The 20,680-nt window shown below is 36.6% G+C and overlaps 1 protein-coding gene across 1 annotated transcript in view; it reads left to right on the top strand.

Annotated features, from left to right (window-relative positions):
- MYO16 (myosin XVI) overlaps positions 1 to 20,680 on the top strand; it is a 2,679,924-nt gene that overhangs the window by 1,486,259 nt on the left and 1,172,985 nt on the right. Inside the window, exons 18-20 of the mRNA XM_044071347.1 lie at positions 2,092 to 2,209; positions 2,758 to 2,829; positions 2,935 to 3,076. Of these exons, the coding sequence (XP_043927282.1) occupies positions 2,092 to 2,209; positions 2,758 to 2,829; positions 2,935 to 3,076 (332 nt within the window). The remainder of the gene's footprint in view (positions 1 to 2,091; positions 2,210 to 2,757; positions 2,830 to 2,934; positions 3,077 to 20,680) is intronic.

The raw sequence follows: 20,680 nt of genomic DNA on the forward strand, positions 1-20,680 counted from the left end.
GAGTAGTATCCCTGCTATGAAAAATAGTAGCAGTGGAAGTAGTAATAGTAGTAATAATAGTAATAATAATAGTAATAGTATTAGTAATAGTATTAGTAATTGTAATAGTAATGGTAATAGTGATAGCTGTAGTGCTTTTTCCCAACACGTTTGCACTCCCCTAGTTATTTTTTTTTCATTCATATTTGCTTCCTCAGTCATTTATATCATTTTTGAAGATGAAAGTCCTTTTACTTTTTGCAACACGTTGTAAAACATATATCTTCAAGTTGAAAAGAAGGCCTTACTGCCTTGTATTCCTTATTGATTAGGCCTATAATAAAATACAATGCTCCATTTTGGATGTTTCTCACTAGATACATCATGTAACTGGAAAGACCACAGAGGTTCCTAACTAAAAACATCAAAGGCTTAAAAACATGGGCTGTCAGGAGAGACTGGATTCTGTAACCCTGTATTCTATATAATATAGACTCCTTAGATGGGTGATCTGTACCTCAGTAATCAAGTCTTAAGGGATCCAGTAGTGCAACCTGTCATACTTTCATCACTCAGGCCATCCAGAGACCTAAATCTATTTAAACAAGTAAAATAAAATGGAGAAAGAATTTTTTTTCACTCATTGTGAGCAAACTTCATTTCCAGTTAAGCAGTGCAGTTTGCTCTCTTCCTCCAAAACACAACTAGATTACTTGATGGACATTCATAAATTCACCCCCGTGTGATTGACCTGTCCCTCCTTCTAAAGGGAGAGAAAGCCTAGGGTAGGCACTAGCAAGGTGTTAATGGTATCCAGTCCCAGTTGCCTTGTACTTTATATGGTTTTATTATTATAGCAGTCAGATCTGACTGAAACTCCCTAACCCATATTAAATCATTGCTCATTTTCATTCATCAGCATATAGCTCTGAGATGTTTCTGAATCTGCCTAATAGCATCCCTTAGGTTTCTGGCTTCAGAACTGTTTCACCATCACTACAAAATTGAAGTTAGAATTGTACCTATCAGTATATATGTTTTGACTTACTAAACTGTTAAAAGCTAGGTCAATTTAGCCTAAATTAAAGTTGTTCACTTTATTGTGATTAGTTGTATGCATTTTTATTGTTCTGCTCTTATTTAATATACATTGAAGCTTAAAAAAAAACAGCTTAGAAATGAAGTGACCTGGAAGTGTAATGTTTCTCAAAACTTTTTTAACTCTTTGGCATGGCATTCTAAGTGTGGACTTAATGGTATGTTACAGCTGACTTGTTCATAACCTCATATATGCATGATAATAAACTACCAGATAAAGCATGTCCATCCGAATAGTACTTTTCACACTATCCTTTTCAGCTGAGTTGAATGTTCTGTTTGAAAGGCTACTCATAGCATTTAAACCACAGGATATATTTTGCTTGGCATTTTTTGACACCTAGGATTCTAGTGTTAGTGGGTTTAAATTACGTGACTAAGAGCAGAGTCCATTAATTTTCAGAATCTGCTGGACTTAAAATCAGAACTTGATTTACACCATTTTCTCTGCTGGAAGCACATTACACTTTATCAGTAATCTAGATAACAAACATAAAAATGTTTCCTGCCCACTTTCTAGTTTAAAACATTAATTTATGTCATGCATCTCCCTCAGAGCACAGGCTACAATTCCTAGGTCTACAGTTTTATCCTAGTAGAACTGTTCAATGGGCTACTAACATTTTCAAATTAGAAACATCTGTAAATGATGCTCTTTTTATATAATTTATATAATTTATATCATTCATTATAGTCTTAACATGCATTTATTTGAATGAACGTATAGTCTTATGCGTCAATCCGGCAACAAAGCTATTTTAAGTGACTGTTTAAAGGAATCTGCATTTAAAAACTGTGTTTGCAATAAATACATGCTGAACATCACAAAAGTGATGTTTCATTTAATTTAAAGCTCTCACCCTCTTAATGTCGCTTCCCAATGTTCATATGAGGTTTGAATTATTCGCATGAATATGTCTCCACAAAACAACTTCAATTATTTTACCTCCCTTAAGATATTTTTCTCTTGATTAATTTTCTTGTGACTAATAGTTTTTACTAAAATCTATTTAGGAGATGGAAAACCTGTTTGTGATTCTCTCAGCAATCTTGTGTATTGGAGATATTCGATTCACAGCCCTTACAGACGCTGAGACAGCATTTGTGTCAGACCTGCAGCTGATTGAACAAGGTCAGTAGAAGAATATTATGCTCTGGGATTGCAGTAGCAATGTTTATGCAAATCACCAGGAGATGGCAGCAGTGGTGCAAAACTAAATAAGATATTCATTTTGTTCATGAGATAAAAAAACTGCATCTGCTAAAATAAGTAGTTTGATACACGTGCAAAATCAAAATGTTCTGTATGTGTGGAAGTATATAAGGCAATAATTAAAATACTCAACACTGATCTGTGTTTTCTTGCTTACTATTGAATGCCAGTAGCAAATAAATACCATAGTATTTCATTGGCTTTAGAAAACATAGCATTTTATTGGCTTTAGAAATGTGTAAGATCTCTGGAAACTCAGAATTCCCCTTCAACTACTTAACATTTAAAGTCCTTGTCAAATATGCCTACAGACGAAATATCTAGACTAAAATATCGTAATACTTTCTGTTTAGTATCTTTTTAAAGGGACTGCTTAAACAAGAATATCATTTTAATGTGAAGTATGATATTTGATTTAATTCACATCATGCTGTTGCTTAGAGTAATAAAGTATTTTTTTTTCTCAGTGGCAGGAATGTTGCAGGTAGTTCCAGATGATCTTGCTTCAGCATTAACGTCTGATGTCCAGTACTTTAAAGGTGAGAAAGGCTTGTTTTACACAGCGTCACAAACTCTGGGCCTATGAAGTGAGGCACAGTTAAGTGTAACCAGCCTCTTGTTGATCTCTTGTGCATTTGTTTTAGGAGATACAATCTTGAGAAGGCATACAGTTGAAATGGCCAATCTGTACCGAGATCTACTGGCAAAGTCACTATATAGTCGACTATTCAGCTTTTTGGTTAATACAATGAATTATTACCTTCAAAGCACAGATGACCACAACAAGTAAGAGCTTCTTTTCCAGTGTTTTTTTTTACTCTCCCAGTTTACTATAATAAAACGTATGATATATGTACCTCAATTATGCATTATATATTTAGCTAAATAACGAGAGTCATCTGGGAAAAAGGGGCTATGGATGGATGGATTGATGGATCTATTTAGCAAACCTAATATGCTGTAACAGCAAAACATAAAAAGAATATTGAAAGATAACATTGAAAATGCATCTGATGTGATTTCTAAAGATCTATTTTGCCCTAGGAAACCAGACTTACTATGTTATGAGTTATTTCAAACAGAATGAATTTATTACTCATAGATGGTAACAGGGGGGTGTGCAAAATGCCTGGATGTCTGCGTTCAAGGGAGGCTCGGGATGGGAAGGATCCATGCATATCATCCTTACTTAATATTTTCACTCAAAGGTCATAGATTGCACCACCCTGAGGCAATTAAAATAAATGATTTTCATAGCAGATATCATATTACACTTTCTTAAATTTGGATAACCAGAACTAAGAACAGTAATTGTGCTGTGGTTTGGGAGTTATAGCCCACCACCCTGGGTATACAGAGTGAGTTGGCCGTTGAAAAAACATTGCAGAACTGGAATGCCTGTATGTTCAAATTGAGTACTTTGCCATTCAGCTGCTTAAACAATTCAGTGATTTGCATTTCATGTGCTTAATCTTTGGTGTTAGCAGTTTTCTTGAGTAAAATCTTATTGTACGTTCATGTACTTAATCCAAAAGCTTGCTTGCCATTTGCCAGTAGGTGGTTTAACACATGCATGGTTACTTTTATATCGTAAAGTAAAGAAAAAAATGATCAGTGTGTAAAAGCTATGTATGTTTTATCAGATATTTAACAGATAGATGGGAAGGGGTCAGGGAAGTACCAGCGAAACAAAATAAAAAATTATATACTAAGATACCGTGTGAAAATACTATATTTACAGTGATTTTCCAAAGCATTATTTGTGTGACGTAACATTATCACAATTTTTTTATGCATCAACCTGTGAATCATTTTAGAACTGGCATGCTTACAAATTCTAGTAGCTAGTCTTCTAACCCTTCTCAGACTGGTCAGTTTACAAATTCTAGTACATATCTTTCTAACCCTTTATAGACTGGCCTGTTTACAAGTGCTAGTATCTACCAGTCTAACCCCCCTCAGACCGGCTTGCTTACAAATTCTAGTACTTACCCTTCTAAACCTCTCAGACTGGTGTTTTACAGGTTATAGTACCTAGCCTTCTAACCCTGCTCAGACTGGCCTGTTTACAAATTCTAGTACCTATCCTTCTAACCCTTGTCTGTCTGTCCTATTTATAAATTCTGGTACCTACCCTTCAGCCCCCTCTCAGACTGGCTTGCTTATAAATTCTAGTATCTATCCTTCTAAGCCTTCTCAAACTGGTCTGTTTAAAAATTCTAGTACCTATCCTTCTAACCCTTCTCAGACTGGCCTGTTTACAAATTCTAGTACCTACCCTTTAACCCCCTCTCGGACTGGCTTGCTTACAAATTCTAGTACCGATGCTTCTAACCCTTTCCATGCTGGCTTCCTTACAAATTCCAGTACCTATCCTTTTAACCCTTGCCATATTGGCCTACGTACAAATTCTAATGCCTATCCTTCTACCCCTCTCAAATTGGCTTGTTTACTCATTCTAGTACTTATCCTTCTAACCCTTCTCAGACTGGTCTGTTTACAAATTATAGTACTTATCCATCTAGCCCTCTCAGACTGGTCTTTTTACAGGTTCTAGTACCTAGCCTTTTCTTCTCAGAAATTTATAGAGGCTATATGACAGAAGATTACTACAGCATCTTTTCACATTCAAAAGTGTGGCTTTTAGACCTAACTCAGTGAAAGCTGGAATTTATAGTAACATTTTGCCAGTGGTTTTCAATAGGATCTTCACTTACCTGCATCCCCAGGATAGGGACCATGCCTCCCGTATCACTAGTATTTATAGACACTATTGTACGATCACTATACTTTGGAGGAAGAGGAAGTCTCTGAGATACAGCAGTCTCAGAAATAATTTTAAAATAATAATGTAAAACACAGTCACACTTTCTGCTTGTACTTTTGAGTTTTTTAACCTAGGTGTGGTGATTGTCTATCACAAGGTTTTGTTTTGTATCTTTTTGTCCACCTTATTTAGTGTAGTTTGCAGGTTGTATAAATGGATTTTTAATACTGATGAAAACCATTAGCGGGCTAAAATGTTGAATTGCTTAAAATCTATGCATATGACATTCATGTTCAGTGCAAAACAAATGTACTGGTCATTCAAATTATAGAGGAAAGAACAAACCATACGTTTAAGTCTTGTAGTATGGCAGTTAAACCTTAGAGGAAAGAAATGTGAAAACACTTTGTCAAATATATGCACACAAGCTGACATGCCATTCTACAAGGTAAAATGGCTAATTTAGTAAATGAGATTGATTTCTTTCTTCTTGAAAGATTAGAAATAATTTAATGTTTTATATAGCTGTGTAAGAATCTTATAGGAGAGTATTTTTGAAAAGTCCATCTCAATTTTATTACCTATTCACAGAGTTGTCTTTGTTAGTTATTTGCTAGTTTATGCATATAAATATAAACAAATGAATCACTATATTGGTAGTATGCCCTTTCTATATAATCCCCAACTGTTATTCTAATTAGAGGCCAGTGTCCTCTTTTTTAGTACTGACATATGTATTTATGCACATTACATTTCACTGAGGAAATGAGATGTTCTCTAAGAACATGCAGTGTTGTCTGTTTAATGCTACTACTATCTCAATCCATTTTTATAAAGGAGTGCTGTCTGGATTCAGTTTGAAAATATGGATCACTCACAGATTCCAATATTATGAATATACTAAACCAGGTAAACCTTATTTGTTGATAATAATTAATTTATTTATTATTGACATTGGATTACCGGGAAAGTCCGACTGGGTAGAAGCCCATTTTCAGCAGAGGCCTGGGGAGAAAAGCTCCAAATTTATACAAAAAATTTTAAGAACAATAATTTTACAATCTTCAATAATAATACAAAAGCATCTGTAGCTTAAATAATTATAACAAATTAGGGCAGCACAGTGGTGCAGTGGTTAGAGTTGTCACCTGACAGTAAGAGGTTCTCCACTTCGATTTTCGGCTGGGTTGTTTTCTGTGCAGAGTCTGCATGTCACTTCTGTGTTCACGTGGGTTTTCTCTGGGTGCACTACTTTCCTCCCAGATTCCCAAGATGTGGTACTAATGGATTGGCTATTCTAAATTGGACCTAGGTGTGAATGTGTACATGTGTGTGTGTGCGTTCTGAGGAAGGTTGGGTGCTGGGCTGGTAACTCAACACTGTAAAAAGCTCTACTGACACTTGTTCTGCAGAACAATGATCCACTGTGGTGACCTCTAATGGGAGCAGCCAAAAGGAGAAGAAGACATAATATAAAAGCATCGGTTATGAATCAGTACAAGGTATGTCACAATCATTTAATATTTAGAGAAATTTTAGACAGTTTGTAGAGAAATTAAAGGTACGCTGGTGTAATGATACTTCATTTTCTACTTCATCCCACTTTGCACACAGACACATACTTTCCAATGTGATTTGTTGTCTCTGTGAGTCTCAGAGGCCAAGCTAAGCAAGCTTTTTTTGTGGGGGAAAGAAAGTCCAGGCATTAACTGGAACTGCAGGTGTTGAATCTCCATAGAACAGATGATGTCATCAGACAGAGCCTTTGAATACATGTTATGCTATACTACCTCCCTTAAAAGCCTGGGTCTGACACAGTTTATCCTGAACATGCTGTATACTGTTTCCCTGAGATGTGAAGTCACTGTCCACATGGGCTTTTACAAGCTTTTATTAGCTATTGCTGGAAGATTATTCATTACAGAAATTGATGTTTGATCACATCTGGGTTTTAGATCATGCTAATTTCTGATGTCATTTTGAAATTACAGCTAGATTACAGTCTTTGTTGCTATTAAGTGCTGCATTTTTTGCCAACTACTGGGCTCTCTCACATGGCTCTAGGCTATCATCAAGCCATGATGAGGTCCTCTGACAAGTTTGAGGTGTCCTAGTGCAGCATCATATTGCTGCTTGGGGGTATCACATGAAGCATTGTTCTCCCGCACATGCCTCATTAATGATCCATGTGTGGAACATGCAATGGAAGGATCATACTCAACCTCCTTTAACTTCCAAAAGGCGCTGATGTTGGCAAGACACTCTGCTCACCCTCTAGAAACACTTTGCAATGGCTTTCCCCAGCCTTTGCCAGGGGAATATAACTGATGTGTGTCCCATCCATCCACCCCTCCCACCTCCCGTACTAGGATGGACAAGCACACAATCCCGCATGTCAGTGCCTCAGATGATGAACCTGCTAAATGAACTCAGTATAACCTGTGATGTAGTCAGGTCTTACCGTGCTGCTCCATGGTGCTAGTTAGAGTTTATTTTTAGTACAGGACTACATGTAAGAGGTCACACCAGTTTTGTTCTTCCCAAAGGAAGTAACCATTAGTATATGGTACAGGAAAAGTTATGAGCAGACTGTCATAGCGATGATGATGATGATGTCTCTGTTATTACTGCACACCATTTCTGAAGGGTATGCACACTCATGTCCTGAATATACATATTCCTGGAGTGCCAGTCCCCCGACTGCAGTCACCATCTTATTAATGCACGACACCTGCAGGGGTATAACCTATAATGTACCCATCCTGTATAGCCCTGCTACTACACACTGTGCCTTTTCTGAGTTAGTAATTCTTCAGAAAAACAGTAAGTCAAGATGGTCATTTTTCTTAGAAAAAGGTCCCTAGACTTGCCTCATTCCTATGCAGTAGAAATTATGCTTTTCAAATAAATATAAAGTAGTTGATTTAGTTTCTACAATATACAATGTTCTTTTCTGACTAATAACTTCAGTGTAAATTTCAGAGCACTGCTCCTAACTTTATCTTTGCTTCCTAGATCAGTCTCCTTTTTCCTTTGTGGGTAAGCTGAATGATGCACATAACTGCATTAAATTAAGTCTGCATGTTTTCTACCTCTTCTTCTATACATTCCAAAAAAAATTAGATTTTTAGCATGAGCTAAAAAGATGACTGCCTCTGATTAATTCTGAATCAACTGTCTTGGCTGTTAGTAGATGTGAAAATCTGTGCGCATCCTTAATTGTTTTATTAGGACTAATTTTCTGAACTGCCTATGTGTTTTAATGCCGTTTCGACCTGACGTCAGAACAAAACTTATTTAACTTTAACCAGCTCTGTGAGGTGAAGGGAGACATCCCTGGTTATGCTCCTTGACAGGTCAGCATACTGGTTCCAAGGCATTAACTTGAAACAAGCAATGATAGCACAGTGTTTTTTTGCATATGGCAAACCCTGCTACACCCCCAATACTCCCTTCTAATTATGTATACTAATTATGTGATCACACACTACCCAGAAAAGGGCAAATTCTTCAAGTCTGGGGATTGTGCAATCTCGCACACCTGTCAGCCATCTGGATCATCTGTTTTATCAGTCAAAATGTGTTACCAAAACAGATGTCGACTATACAGACTACCTGATTAAGCACTCCCGTAAATATAATATATATATATATATATATATATATATATATATATTTATGGGTCTACTTCATATGAGCTAAATTTCATTTGACTGAAATTCATTTGACTGAGACCAAAACACTGAAAGTTCAAAAGACTGGAAACTCATTTGACTGAAACTCATAACACTGACACATTAAAAGAAAAGGTATATGCCCTTTTCCCCACTGTAGTGCGATCCTGGAGTTAATATATATAGTTAGGGGGTGTGGGGGCACAGTCTCCCACATTGGGGGGTGTGGGGGTGAAGCCCCCCACATACTTTATACATTTTAAACCATGCACATGGATATTTACAACTGCAATGAATAACTCTTTGCAGAAAACAATATTTACCTAAACTATGTGGGGGGCTTCAATCCCCACACCCCCCAACTATATATACACTAACTCCAGGATTGCACTACAGTGGGGAAAAGGGCATATACCTTTTACTTTAATGTGTCAGTGCTATGAGTTTAGGTCATATGAAGTAGACCCATATACATGTGTGTGTGTGTGTGTGTGTGTGTGTGTGTGTGTGTGTGTGTGTGTGTGTGTGTGTGTGTGTGTGTGTGTGTGTGTGTACATATATAGATATATAATGTATACATACATAGATACATAGATACATTACATATACATATATATATGTAAAAACAAATATTCCCACTGAAATATCGTGCAGTAAAATGGACACAGTCAGTAGCAGAAGCAATACGATTGCCTTGGCCAGGACTAAAGGCAACAACTGAGTGTATCTCAAAAAACATTCTTTATTTTAAAATAATAAAATATTAAAATGCACCAAAGGATAAGTGCTTTCAGGCCCCAAAGGCCCTTCTTCAGATCTAATTAACTTCTCCATAAAAAATACACTTAAAGAGCTCTTCTCCAATCAATGCTTTAGTGGCAGCCAACTTCTTAATAATCCAATCGGATTCTGATAATGTTAAACCAATCATCAGCCTCTCTTCAGCCTACACCCTTTCAGGGCTAGCTTAATGGGATAGTTCATGTAAAGTCTCAGAGATTTATGTTCCTGTAGTTCTCCTATCCAATACATTTCCTTCAGTTCCACTTTATTATCCAAATCTCCTCCTCTAGGTTTATCATGTACAATTTGTAATACCCTGAAAACTAAATTGATTCATTATCACGTATATGTTTGGCTAGGGGTGGTAATGAAGATCATCGATTTGGATTATTAAGAAGGAGTTGGCTGCGACTAAAGCATTGATTGGAGAAGAGCTCTTAAAATGTATTTTTTTGGAGAAGTTAATTAGATCTGAAAAAGGGCCTTTGGGGCCCAAAAGCGATTATCCTTTGCTGCATGTTAACGTTTTATTATTTTAAAATTAGAAACATTTTTTGAGATACACTCAGTTGTTGACTTTTGTCCTTTAGTCCTGGCCAAGGCAATCATGTTGCTCCTGCTACTGACTCATAGATATATATATATATATATATATATATATATATATATATATATATATATATGTAGATCTACATTGGAAGCTCAAACTTTCAAAACTTTAAACTTCATATGGTTGAAACCATAGCATCAAAGTTTCAAAATTTCAAATTTCATATGGTTGAGACCATAACATCAAAGTTTTGAAAGTTCAAAACTTCAATAATTATAAAGGTGGTAAGCCTCCCTGCACCCCCCATGCTCCCTGCTAATTAAATATACCAAATCTGAGATTGCACTTCAGTGAAGAGAATGGTAAATTTCCCATCCTGCGTTGTACGGTGATCTCCATTTAATCTGTTTGAAGTTTCAAAACTTTGATTTTATGGCCTTGACCATATGAAGTTCGAAGTTTTGAAACTTTGATGTTCCAAAGTAGACCCATATATTAGATATATTGATATATCCCTAGATACAGATGGCTACAGATACATACATTTAGGTAGAGATAAAGTGTGTGTATTTGTGTGCGTATGTGTGCGTGTGTGTGCGTGTGTGTGTGTGTGTGTGTGTGTGTGTGTGTGTGTGTGTGTGTGTGTGTGTGTGTGTGTGTGTGTGTGTATAGCTAGCTAGACAGAGAGATATGGATATTGATACATATTTTGAGATTGTAAAGATTGCTTCTGGAAGTTACCATTTATCAAATGATATATTTTCTCCATATGAGAGACTACCCGTGCTACATAGGAGACATGCTTTCCAAGGTGGGAGTTGAAGTCATCCCTCATAGAAGCATCTGCTAGGCATTCCTAGGGTAGCCTTATTACAGGTTTAGGTTTGGGTTTCTTGCATCTGTCAAGTGGTAGTCAACACAGGATGGATACAAATGGGCTAGCAAGGCAGAGAAGCTCATAGGATATGAATGTTACTTTACACATGAGTGAGGAGTTCAAAATTGTGTATGAAGTTCAAACATAATCTTGTGTTACCTGTTCCTTTCTCTGCATGCAGTGTTAGTTCTTGGACTAGAATTCATAGTCGGGGAGGTCTCTCCCCAGGTCCCTATCGAATTACCAAAGTTTCAAAACTTCGAATATCATATGGCCAAGACCATTTGATTGAATTTTGAAACTTTGAACATGTTGAACGGAGATCACTGTACAGCATGGAAATGGGAAATTTACCATTTTCCCCACTGTAATGGGATCTCGGAGTTAGTATATTTAATTAGCCAGGGGTGTGGGGGTTCAGGGGGGGCTTGCCCCCCTGCATAAATGTAAAAAAATATATATTATTTGTTTTATTTTAGTTTCAAAGTTTCAAAACGTCAGTCATATGATCTCGGCCATATGCTGTTCAAACTTTTGAAACTTTGGTAATCCAATAGGGACCCATCTCCCCTGTTTGGGAAGGGGGGGTATACTCACAACCTTCTGACTGTGAGTATTAAAATTGTTGGTTCCCCCAGTAAATGACAAGGCCAACTCAAGTTACAGAAAATAAAACTATGTCTGTAGTTTGTACGTATTGACCTAGCAGCTCTTCTGTGTAGTCAGCCCTTCTTGGAGACTGTTTGAGTGGTACTTGATAGGGTACCACCCTCTCATTCCCTTCCATTTAAACAGTTTCTCTGTTTTATCTTCTTACAGAGATTATTTCTGTTTATGTCTATATTTTGCAACACTCATATGCAGTGAACCTAAAATAGACATTCCAACCCAGCAATGGCATCAGTTTAATCATTCTTGATCCTTGCATTATGCATTTTGTGTGCTTTGGGTAAAATATACTGGGAGAGAAGTATCTGTTTCATAACTGCATAAGCCCTAGTAACAGGTGATTGATTACACTGTACTTCTTCTATGTAAACACCTCATATTATATGGAATATAGCATGGCTTTCTTTAGTTCTCCCCATAAAATGTGGTCCCTTTTCACCCATTTACATGTTTACAGTTCCTACTACTCCTCTCACTTCTTTCAAAAAAAGGTGTCATGCAAAGTTTAGACCTTAAAAATTTTAACCACAGGAAGAGTATAAATGCACACATATTTGTGTCCTGATGAGCAGCACATACTGCTGATGGATTTCATTTATTGTATTGATTTTCTGTTCTCTGCTATGATATTTAGAATGTCAGGTTTTATTAGATCACAGAGGTGTAGTTCTCAAATCTATAAACTGAACACACGTGTACATACAAAATTAGCCATTATAAAGCTAGGTATTAAGTAGTGCTATGCCTTTTTCTGCCTCATGAAGATGTAACTCCTTAAATTGGGTTTGTCTGTACCCCACTCAAGACTAATAGTGATAATTGGGAATCTTGACACTTGGGTCAATAATTTCCCCTCTTTTCACCTCCATGTAGCATTAATCCTCTTGAAATCCCTCTAATTAGCAAAACTGATACCTAAAGGGATCTTGTGCTGCTGAATGAAGTTATCATTCTGTGATATTTGATTACATTTAGAGCAGTTAACACAGCAGTAGCACCTGTCCAGTCAAATTACAGCTAGAAAGGCCCCAGCATTTCCTACCCAAGATTACTGGTCTTGAAGTACTGAGCTACTGAGATAGACTTGAAACCCTATATACTTGGTGATTTAAAGACTCGTATGTGGAGATCTGTGCCTTGCATTCTGTTCCATCAAGAACCAAACCCTCATTATTTTCTTATATTGCTGCAAGACAAACAACTGTACTAAGAGTAGATATTTGAGTCTGCACCATCATACAGACAAAGCATGTTGGATGGACAGAAAGTTGTTATCCCACCTCTGGAATAAACTGCCCTTATACATTAAACTGGCTGACACCCTTGCAACCTTCAAGAGTAACCTTGAAAACAAGAATGGCATCTATGCATTTATCCTGGGCATGACTTGCCTTGCCCTCCTAGAAGCAGGAGGTACATCAAAAGGGTGGGTATCAGCAAGGTGTACATGGTGTCATGACTTATTTTCCTTGTAATTCATTTTATTCTGTGATCCTAAAGCTGAACAAATTTCACCTCTCTGTTTATCTTCACTTTCTGAATTTCTGCAACTTAGCTGATGTATGTCATTCATTTATCCATTCTAAACCTAAAATTTTCACCAGGGCCATTTAATGTTCTGTACCACTTTGGAGATTACACCTGCAAACTGGATCAGCTGGCCAGTAAGAATACATGAGTATCAAAATAAAGAAAATATAATCAAGAAACATGATGACCCCAACCAACACTGAATATTTATAAGTATGCATAAGTAAAGAGTTAGACAAGAAATGAAATTTGAGTCATACAGTGATGAGGTTTTAAATAGGTAGGATATTTATTTTAATTAAAGTGTAATTCCCACAGCCTTCATTTGTCTAAACTATGACTCTAAGTTACTTAAAACACAATGCTCCTTAGATGTCCTGCACAAGGATTGTGTCTACTGAGTTTATCTAGTCAGCTAATGAATAAAATATAAATAGGTGCTATTGTACAACAGGAATATATTCTAGAATGTTCATGCGTAATTCCTATTTTACCTGGGAAGGCTATATATTCGCCAGTTCACCGAAAACACAAGTTCTCACAGTGGTTAAAATATGATTTTGCCATTTGTTGCCATGATATGCAGTTAGTTATAATATAGTCAGCGTGCCAAGTAATTTAAGTCTCTCTTTTACAAAATGCATTTTTAATTAAATGATGTTTGTATTTAAAACATGCACACTATCTGAAAAAATAAATTAGCATGCCGACTGCAAATTCATGCTTACCCAGAGGAAAAGGAATGGCTGAAGAAAAAAAAAAGTGAAAGTTTCACAAGCCACTAAAATAAAAGCTACAGCAGTACTGTGATGTTAAGCAGAAGGCAACACCTAGCCACCACATCTAAATCTAGTTAAAAAATCCTCCATACTATACAGATCTGCTTCTCTCCGAATAATGCACAGTAAATGAAATAATAGAAAGGCGTACTTGTGGGATGCTAAGAATGGGTAAATCATTATAACATGGAGAACAACATGAATGCATTCACCTTAATCCCTTAACCTGAAGAAAAAAAAGAAAAAAAAAACTGACCAAAAATGCATTTAGGTGATTGTAATGTGCATTTGCATGATCCTGCTACACAAGCCACTTACCTTTTTAAATAACGTCACTGGATTGCGAATTTGTTTCTTGAGTAGTGTTTTTAAAATAATTGTGTGGGTAATGCTTACATACCCATGACTGGCATTTTGCTTGATCTCATGACCTTCACTGCTGTGATTTCATCAAGACAACGATGTGTACACTAAACTTTACTGACTCCAGTATGTGTACTGCTGCTAATGAATCTCATTAATTTACTTTGTTATTTTCTGTCCATGTAAAAAGTATGCATGTAGCTAAAGAACTGTCCCTTTTCTTGACCAACAGATCACATTGTGTATGACAGCAACTTAGTCTCCCTAGCTTCTTGATTTCTACATTCAGTTAATGAAAGAAAATCTGTTCTGCTTTGTGCTGGCTGTAAATTTATTGCACTCTGTAGTAATTGACCTGAAGGTGGGAAACCTTCCTACACTTGGCTATCTGTTCTGCTTTGTGTTGGCTGTAAATGTATTGCTCTCTGTAATAATTGACCTGAGGGTGGGAAACCTTCCTACACTTGCCTTCTCTTTGCTGTCCTACCCTACCATCAATTCTCACCCACTCTCTTTTACTCTGTCATTACATCTCCTACATACACATTTTACTTGTGACATCCATTCCCTAACCCTTCACAAATGACCTTACTACTATCATACAAATGCTCCTGTTTGTATTTTTCTATTTCCCAACTTCCACCTAATATATTCATACTCAGACCCCCTCCCCAACAGTACCTTTCTATTATTCTACATTTCAACTTCTACTTCTCCCAAATAACCCTGACTACTTCCTATCTTAACTGTATCACTATACTATTTCCTACCAAACCCCTCTATTTATCACATTTCAGAAAGAGAAGTTACCAGGACAACCAAGATCTCTTTCTTCATAGAAAATGTTTCTGTTCTACCAGCTTTCAAACTCTACCGCCAATAAATATCCTACAGCCCTATGACTTCTTGCTTCCTTCTAGATTCCTACTTCTTCACTACCTGGCATCAATAAAATACAGATCCCCCTTCTTAATCATGCTGCTCCTCTAACTTATACTCTTTTCTTAACCTCCTACCGAGAAATCTCTCATCTACCATGACTCAGTAGTAGTTCAACATCCCTACAATTCTGTCCCAACCACCTGGACATAATTCCTTCCTAAACTCTACACACAATGCACCAAACCTATTTAATGATGCCTCTCATCTTTACAGCAAATGTAGACTCAAATCAAAAATCAATTAAGTGGAAAAATACTCTCTAAAAAAAAAAATCTGTTGTTGTGTCTTTCGGCTTTTCCCGGTTAGGGGTCGCCACAGCGGAACTCCGGTCCGCTAATGATTGGCAGTAGATTTTTACATGCCGAGTTGCCGGCCCTGACGCACAACCTTCAACGAAGGTACACCCATTCACGCATGTCTCCACACAGAAGACGCTCTAGCTGAGAATCGAACAGGACAACGTCTTACTGTGAGGCGACAACGTTACCGCAGCACCACCACCTCTAAAAAAAAAATCAATAATACCTCAATATACTAAAATCCTTCTTAAAGGAGGCATTCACGTTAATCCTGCCCCACCCATCACAACCAACATCAAGACAATTCTTTTCCACATAGTAATCTAACCCCACAATAGTCAACCCCCAACCCCAGTAATGTAGCTTTTATTGCTATTAATCTTAGAAGCATAAGAAATTAAATTAATGAACCACAAGCCTGTATTACTCAACATGTGCCTGATATTCTTGCTATAACTAAAACTTGGCTTAAACCCAGCATAAAACACTCTGAAATTAAACAAACCAGCTATAATATTATCTGTAATGATGGTATAATGAGGAAAGCTAGTAGTACTGGTTTAATATTTCCCAGCAATGCCACATTTCTTTATAAAACAAACACCAACATTCAATTCAGCAGAGCTTCTCATTACTTTCTGGAAAATAAACATGTAAAAAGATACGTTTTAATATCCTTTACATCTGTTTTGGTGACAATACAGCTACACGGGAAGATATCCTGCATTACATGTCCATAACAATTCCACAAGAAAAAAATATTACTAGGTGATATCAATATCAATTGGTTGGGCATAACCTCTAACTCCCCTTTGTCTAGCAAGAACTTATATGGTTTCACACAATTAATTAATAGCATTACATATTATAGCAAGACATCAAATTCCTTATTAGACTGGATCGTAGTATCAGACCATAGCAAATTCACCACCACAGTTAGAATGTCAGACTCCCTCAGCGACCATTTCCCATAAATATATATATATATATATATATATATATATATATATATATATATATATACCACCAGACATCTCTCACACACACACACAATCATTTAAACAGTATCTTTATAAAATAATACACAACCTGTTTAAGTTTAACCCAGAAATATCCATTACTACCTTATCACCTGTTAACTGAAATATCCTAAAAATACCCTTAGATGATGCTGTAAATGAACTCAGTACAACTTTCCAAAACCACCTTGCTCTTACTAGAGGAAGGAGACTAAAAGCATATACTGCAGTTTGGCTATCCACAGAGTATAATGCTATGTAAGGTACAGAAAAAGCATGGAAGGAATGGCAAAAGTAGAAAATACCACAACATCTAGAAAACTCCAGAATGTTCTGCAACCATACCAGAATAAAAAACAAATGAAGACAAAAAAACTATATTATAACAACTTCAGAACAATAGTAGACACAATCCTGAAAAATTCTGGTCAACCATTAAATAAATCTTGCATCCTGGCCAAAAATCACACCCCCTCCCCCCAATAACTCACTACTTGAAACTCCAACAGAATTCAACTCTCATTTCATAGATAGTATAGCATCCCTAATACCCAATCCCATTCCTGCCCAACAGCCAAGTATCACCACATGCGCTTTCACTTTCAAACCTATGCCACATCCTCTAGAAAACTGCTCTTAAACAAACTAAACCATGCTCTACTGCAGCTGATGACCTCCCAAGTGAGTACCTTAAAACAGCAGTCAGTAGCATTGGGTATCCTGCCTCAGTCCTTATAAACAGGTCAGTCCAGGAATGCATCATTCCCTCTTGCTGGAAAAAATCACATATTATCCCTCTACACAAAGGAGGAAATTCAACAGGCATTACTAACTTTACACCTATGGCAATCTTTTCCCCCTCTCCAGTATACTTGAAAATGTATTCAAAAGCAATTGCTAAGCTAATGTATTCTAAAGCAATTGCTAAGCTATCTCCTGCAGGAAGAATTTGTATGCCCTACATAACACAACTTCTGCCCCCCCTATACTACCAACACTGCACTTTTAACCTGTATTGATACTTTATTGATACTTTAAGTAAACGAGATAATGGCAAACCAGTCTCTTCTTTACTTCTAGACTTGTCTAAAGCCTTCAATGCAGTTTGTCACAACAAACTACTACTTCAGATATCCTCATCAGGTCTACCTCAGCCCACCCTTCTATGGTTCAAAAGATACCTGTCCAATGGGTGTCAGTCAGTAAAATGGCACACTACCCTCTCTCCATACCACTTAGTCACTACTGCTGTACTACAAGGCTCTATCCTTGGTCCTCTCCTCTTTAACATTCTCACTAACAGCCTCCACAAATCCACACAACAGGCCTCCTTAATATAATACTCAGAAATGTCACACTCATATGTACATCTCCAAAAAGTTACTCAGGAAGATTAAACAGCCACATGACTTTGTAACCCACAACTCGTGCTCAATTAAAAAAAAAAAAAAAAAGAAAAACCTACTACTCTTTTCCCCAAATCCCTCCCTTATGAAAAAACAAAATTTAAAGTCCTGTCTCTTAATAATACTGCCATTGATGATACTTTTCATAACAAATTATTAGGGATGATAGAGGAGGAAATATAAAACTGCATAAAGAAAATCTTCAAACCAAGAACTTTCTCACCAACACAACTAAAACTACACTTGCCACTCACTGTTTACCTCTTCCCCTCACTACTTTACGTGCTCCCATCCTTACTAACCTCCAGGTATCACAAAAATCAAAACTTGAACAATGCTATAATAAAGTGAATAAATATACAGCAATACCCCTTTCAGAACCCACCACCATGTAATACTAAAAAGCCTAACTTAGTTAGAAATGCCCTATTGACTAACATATACACAGCTTCTGACCACCTATAAAATTATTCAACACCCATCTGCTTCTCCAGAACTAAACATTCTACACAACTATGTTCCCAATCAGTCATTATGATCTAATGACCAAAAGCTCTTCTGTGTCCACAAACCTATCAAATTTGCTGGGCATGGTCTGTAACTCCTTAGCTGTATGCATCAGGTCAATATCCTTTCTCCAGTCCTTTAAAACCATCCTGAAAGACAGTCAAAAGCTGGCTCTGTTCTTGCTCAACACCAGGATAAACTATATCCCTAAATGTGAACAAGCAGCTATTCATTACTTTCACTGTCTTTCTCTCCCTTCTTCACTGACTTCTTACTTCGGTTTCTCTCCCCTGACTCTGTTTCTAAATATGTCATAACCCTGTTCTGTTTTCTCTCACTTCATATTGCAGTTCCTGTTTGTGTTATACTAACTTAAGTTTCATTTCGATATGAACTGACTAAAATTTCTCTACATGTTAAATCATTGTCACATAAATTTTATCCATTCTTAACCAATTGTTTTCACATTATGTCTAATTTGGTATAATTATTTAAACTGTAGATGTTTTCGTATTATTTTTGAAGACAGTAAGATTATTGTTTTTAAAATGCATTTGTAATACTTTGGAGCTTTTCTTCCCTGGCTTCTGCTGAAAATGGGGACCTACCCAGTCAGATTTCCCAGTAATCAAATGTCAAGAAAGAAAGAGAGAAAAAGGTAAATAAGGAAGCAACTGTCCCCCTGCCTGAAATAGTTTTTCTAGTTAACCATCTATGCTGTTTTAGTCATCTGGCCACCAGATGGCAGAAGAATTCCATATAGGAAGGTCAAGACTGTCTCCAGGTAGTAGGAAAATGTTTTTTTTCTGTTTTACAGTAAAAAGGTTTTGTATGAGATTTTGCATCACCAGTAACCCCCATAATTGCGTTTAATCTCATTAATATTAACCAATCAGGAGTTAATTCATGGTGGTGACTTAGTTTGTAGTATTTCAGAAAACAGCAGTTCTTCTCATAGTTTTAATCCAATAGCCATACTGAGATCTGATTGGCTGAAACATGCATCTTTCTTGTATAGAATATAAAACTGGCCCTTAGAAAGATGTATGCATCTTAACTGTGCTTGTGTTTGAGTACACTCTGATTCTGGCTGATAGTTGTGCTCTAGTCCTCTTAAAATTGTTGATATTTGCAAAAATTCAGAGGATTACAATCATCAAATAATGACAATCTTTAAAGCTACAGTCTTCTTTTATCTCAGAATATGCATGCTAATTTAAGTCCTTTTATTCTGTTGCTAGCTCAGTAATAGTGATCTTTATAAGGTGACCCTTATTTATTTTGTCTCTGATTTTGGAGATAAGAGATTCAGTGCTTTGGAAAGATGTGCCTAAAGCAGGAAGTATTTATTCTGTTACATGTAAGCATTGAAGACTTTTAGAGGTTCAAAAACAGCTCCGGGGTTATAACTAGTGACATAGCTATAGCTATTAAAAAAAATCTACCCTAACTATTTTTTATGCTGTTACTGAAACCCTCAAGTAGTTCCAAAGTTCTTAACACATCAGTACAGTTTTGTACTACATCTAGTGGATTATCTACAAAGGTCATAACATTTATGCTCTTACAGGGAACATATCCTCATAATGTATCCTTTTCTACTGTCTTCAGTGCTGAGGTCTACAACAAATGCACATGATATGGGGCATATTATTGACATATGTTTTTATTTTCTGTATGCAAATGCACCACGGGTGACATCTCGTCACTTTATAGTGTATAGAAAAACAGTGCTGCCTTTATATCAATTCCATAAGTTCCTAATCATCCTGATGGCAATTAGTTTCCTTATAAATGGTATGGATTAAGGGGGACCCATATCTTTCACATATTTCTCAATAAAATATAGACATCTCAGTTATCAAGCTTCTTAAATTAGTGGAAAGCAATAACTTATGAATTTTTTCTGTAATAATCAGGCACAAAGACTAAAAGTCATTGCATAGTGTTCTTTAACCCATGGATGCTGGCCTCATGGCCTTACTTTAACAATTACATTAATATACTGACCGAAGCTTATAATCTGCATTATGCTGATTTCTGGGCCTGCACAGTTTGGTATCTCAAACTTCTTTTTTTTATAATTAATTATCAACATGGTACCTGAGGCATCATTGATGCGAGCAGGAGTAGTACAACTGCTTCGCATGAATAGGATTGAACAAAAAGCTTTACAAAATTCTTATGGAAGGTAGTCCAGTCATGTAACACAAGATTATTCTTGC

The sequence above is a fragment of the Protopterus annectens genome, chromosome 5.part0, assembly GCF_019279795.1.
Source record: "Protopterus annectens isolate FY-2018-M chromosome 5.part0, PAN1.0, whole genome shotgun sequence".
In the NCBI taxonomy this organism is placed as follows: Eukaryota; Metazoa; Chordata; order Ceratodontiformes; family Protopteridae; genus Protopterus; species Protopterus annectens.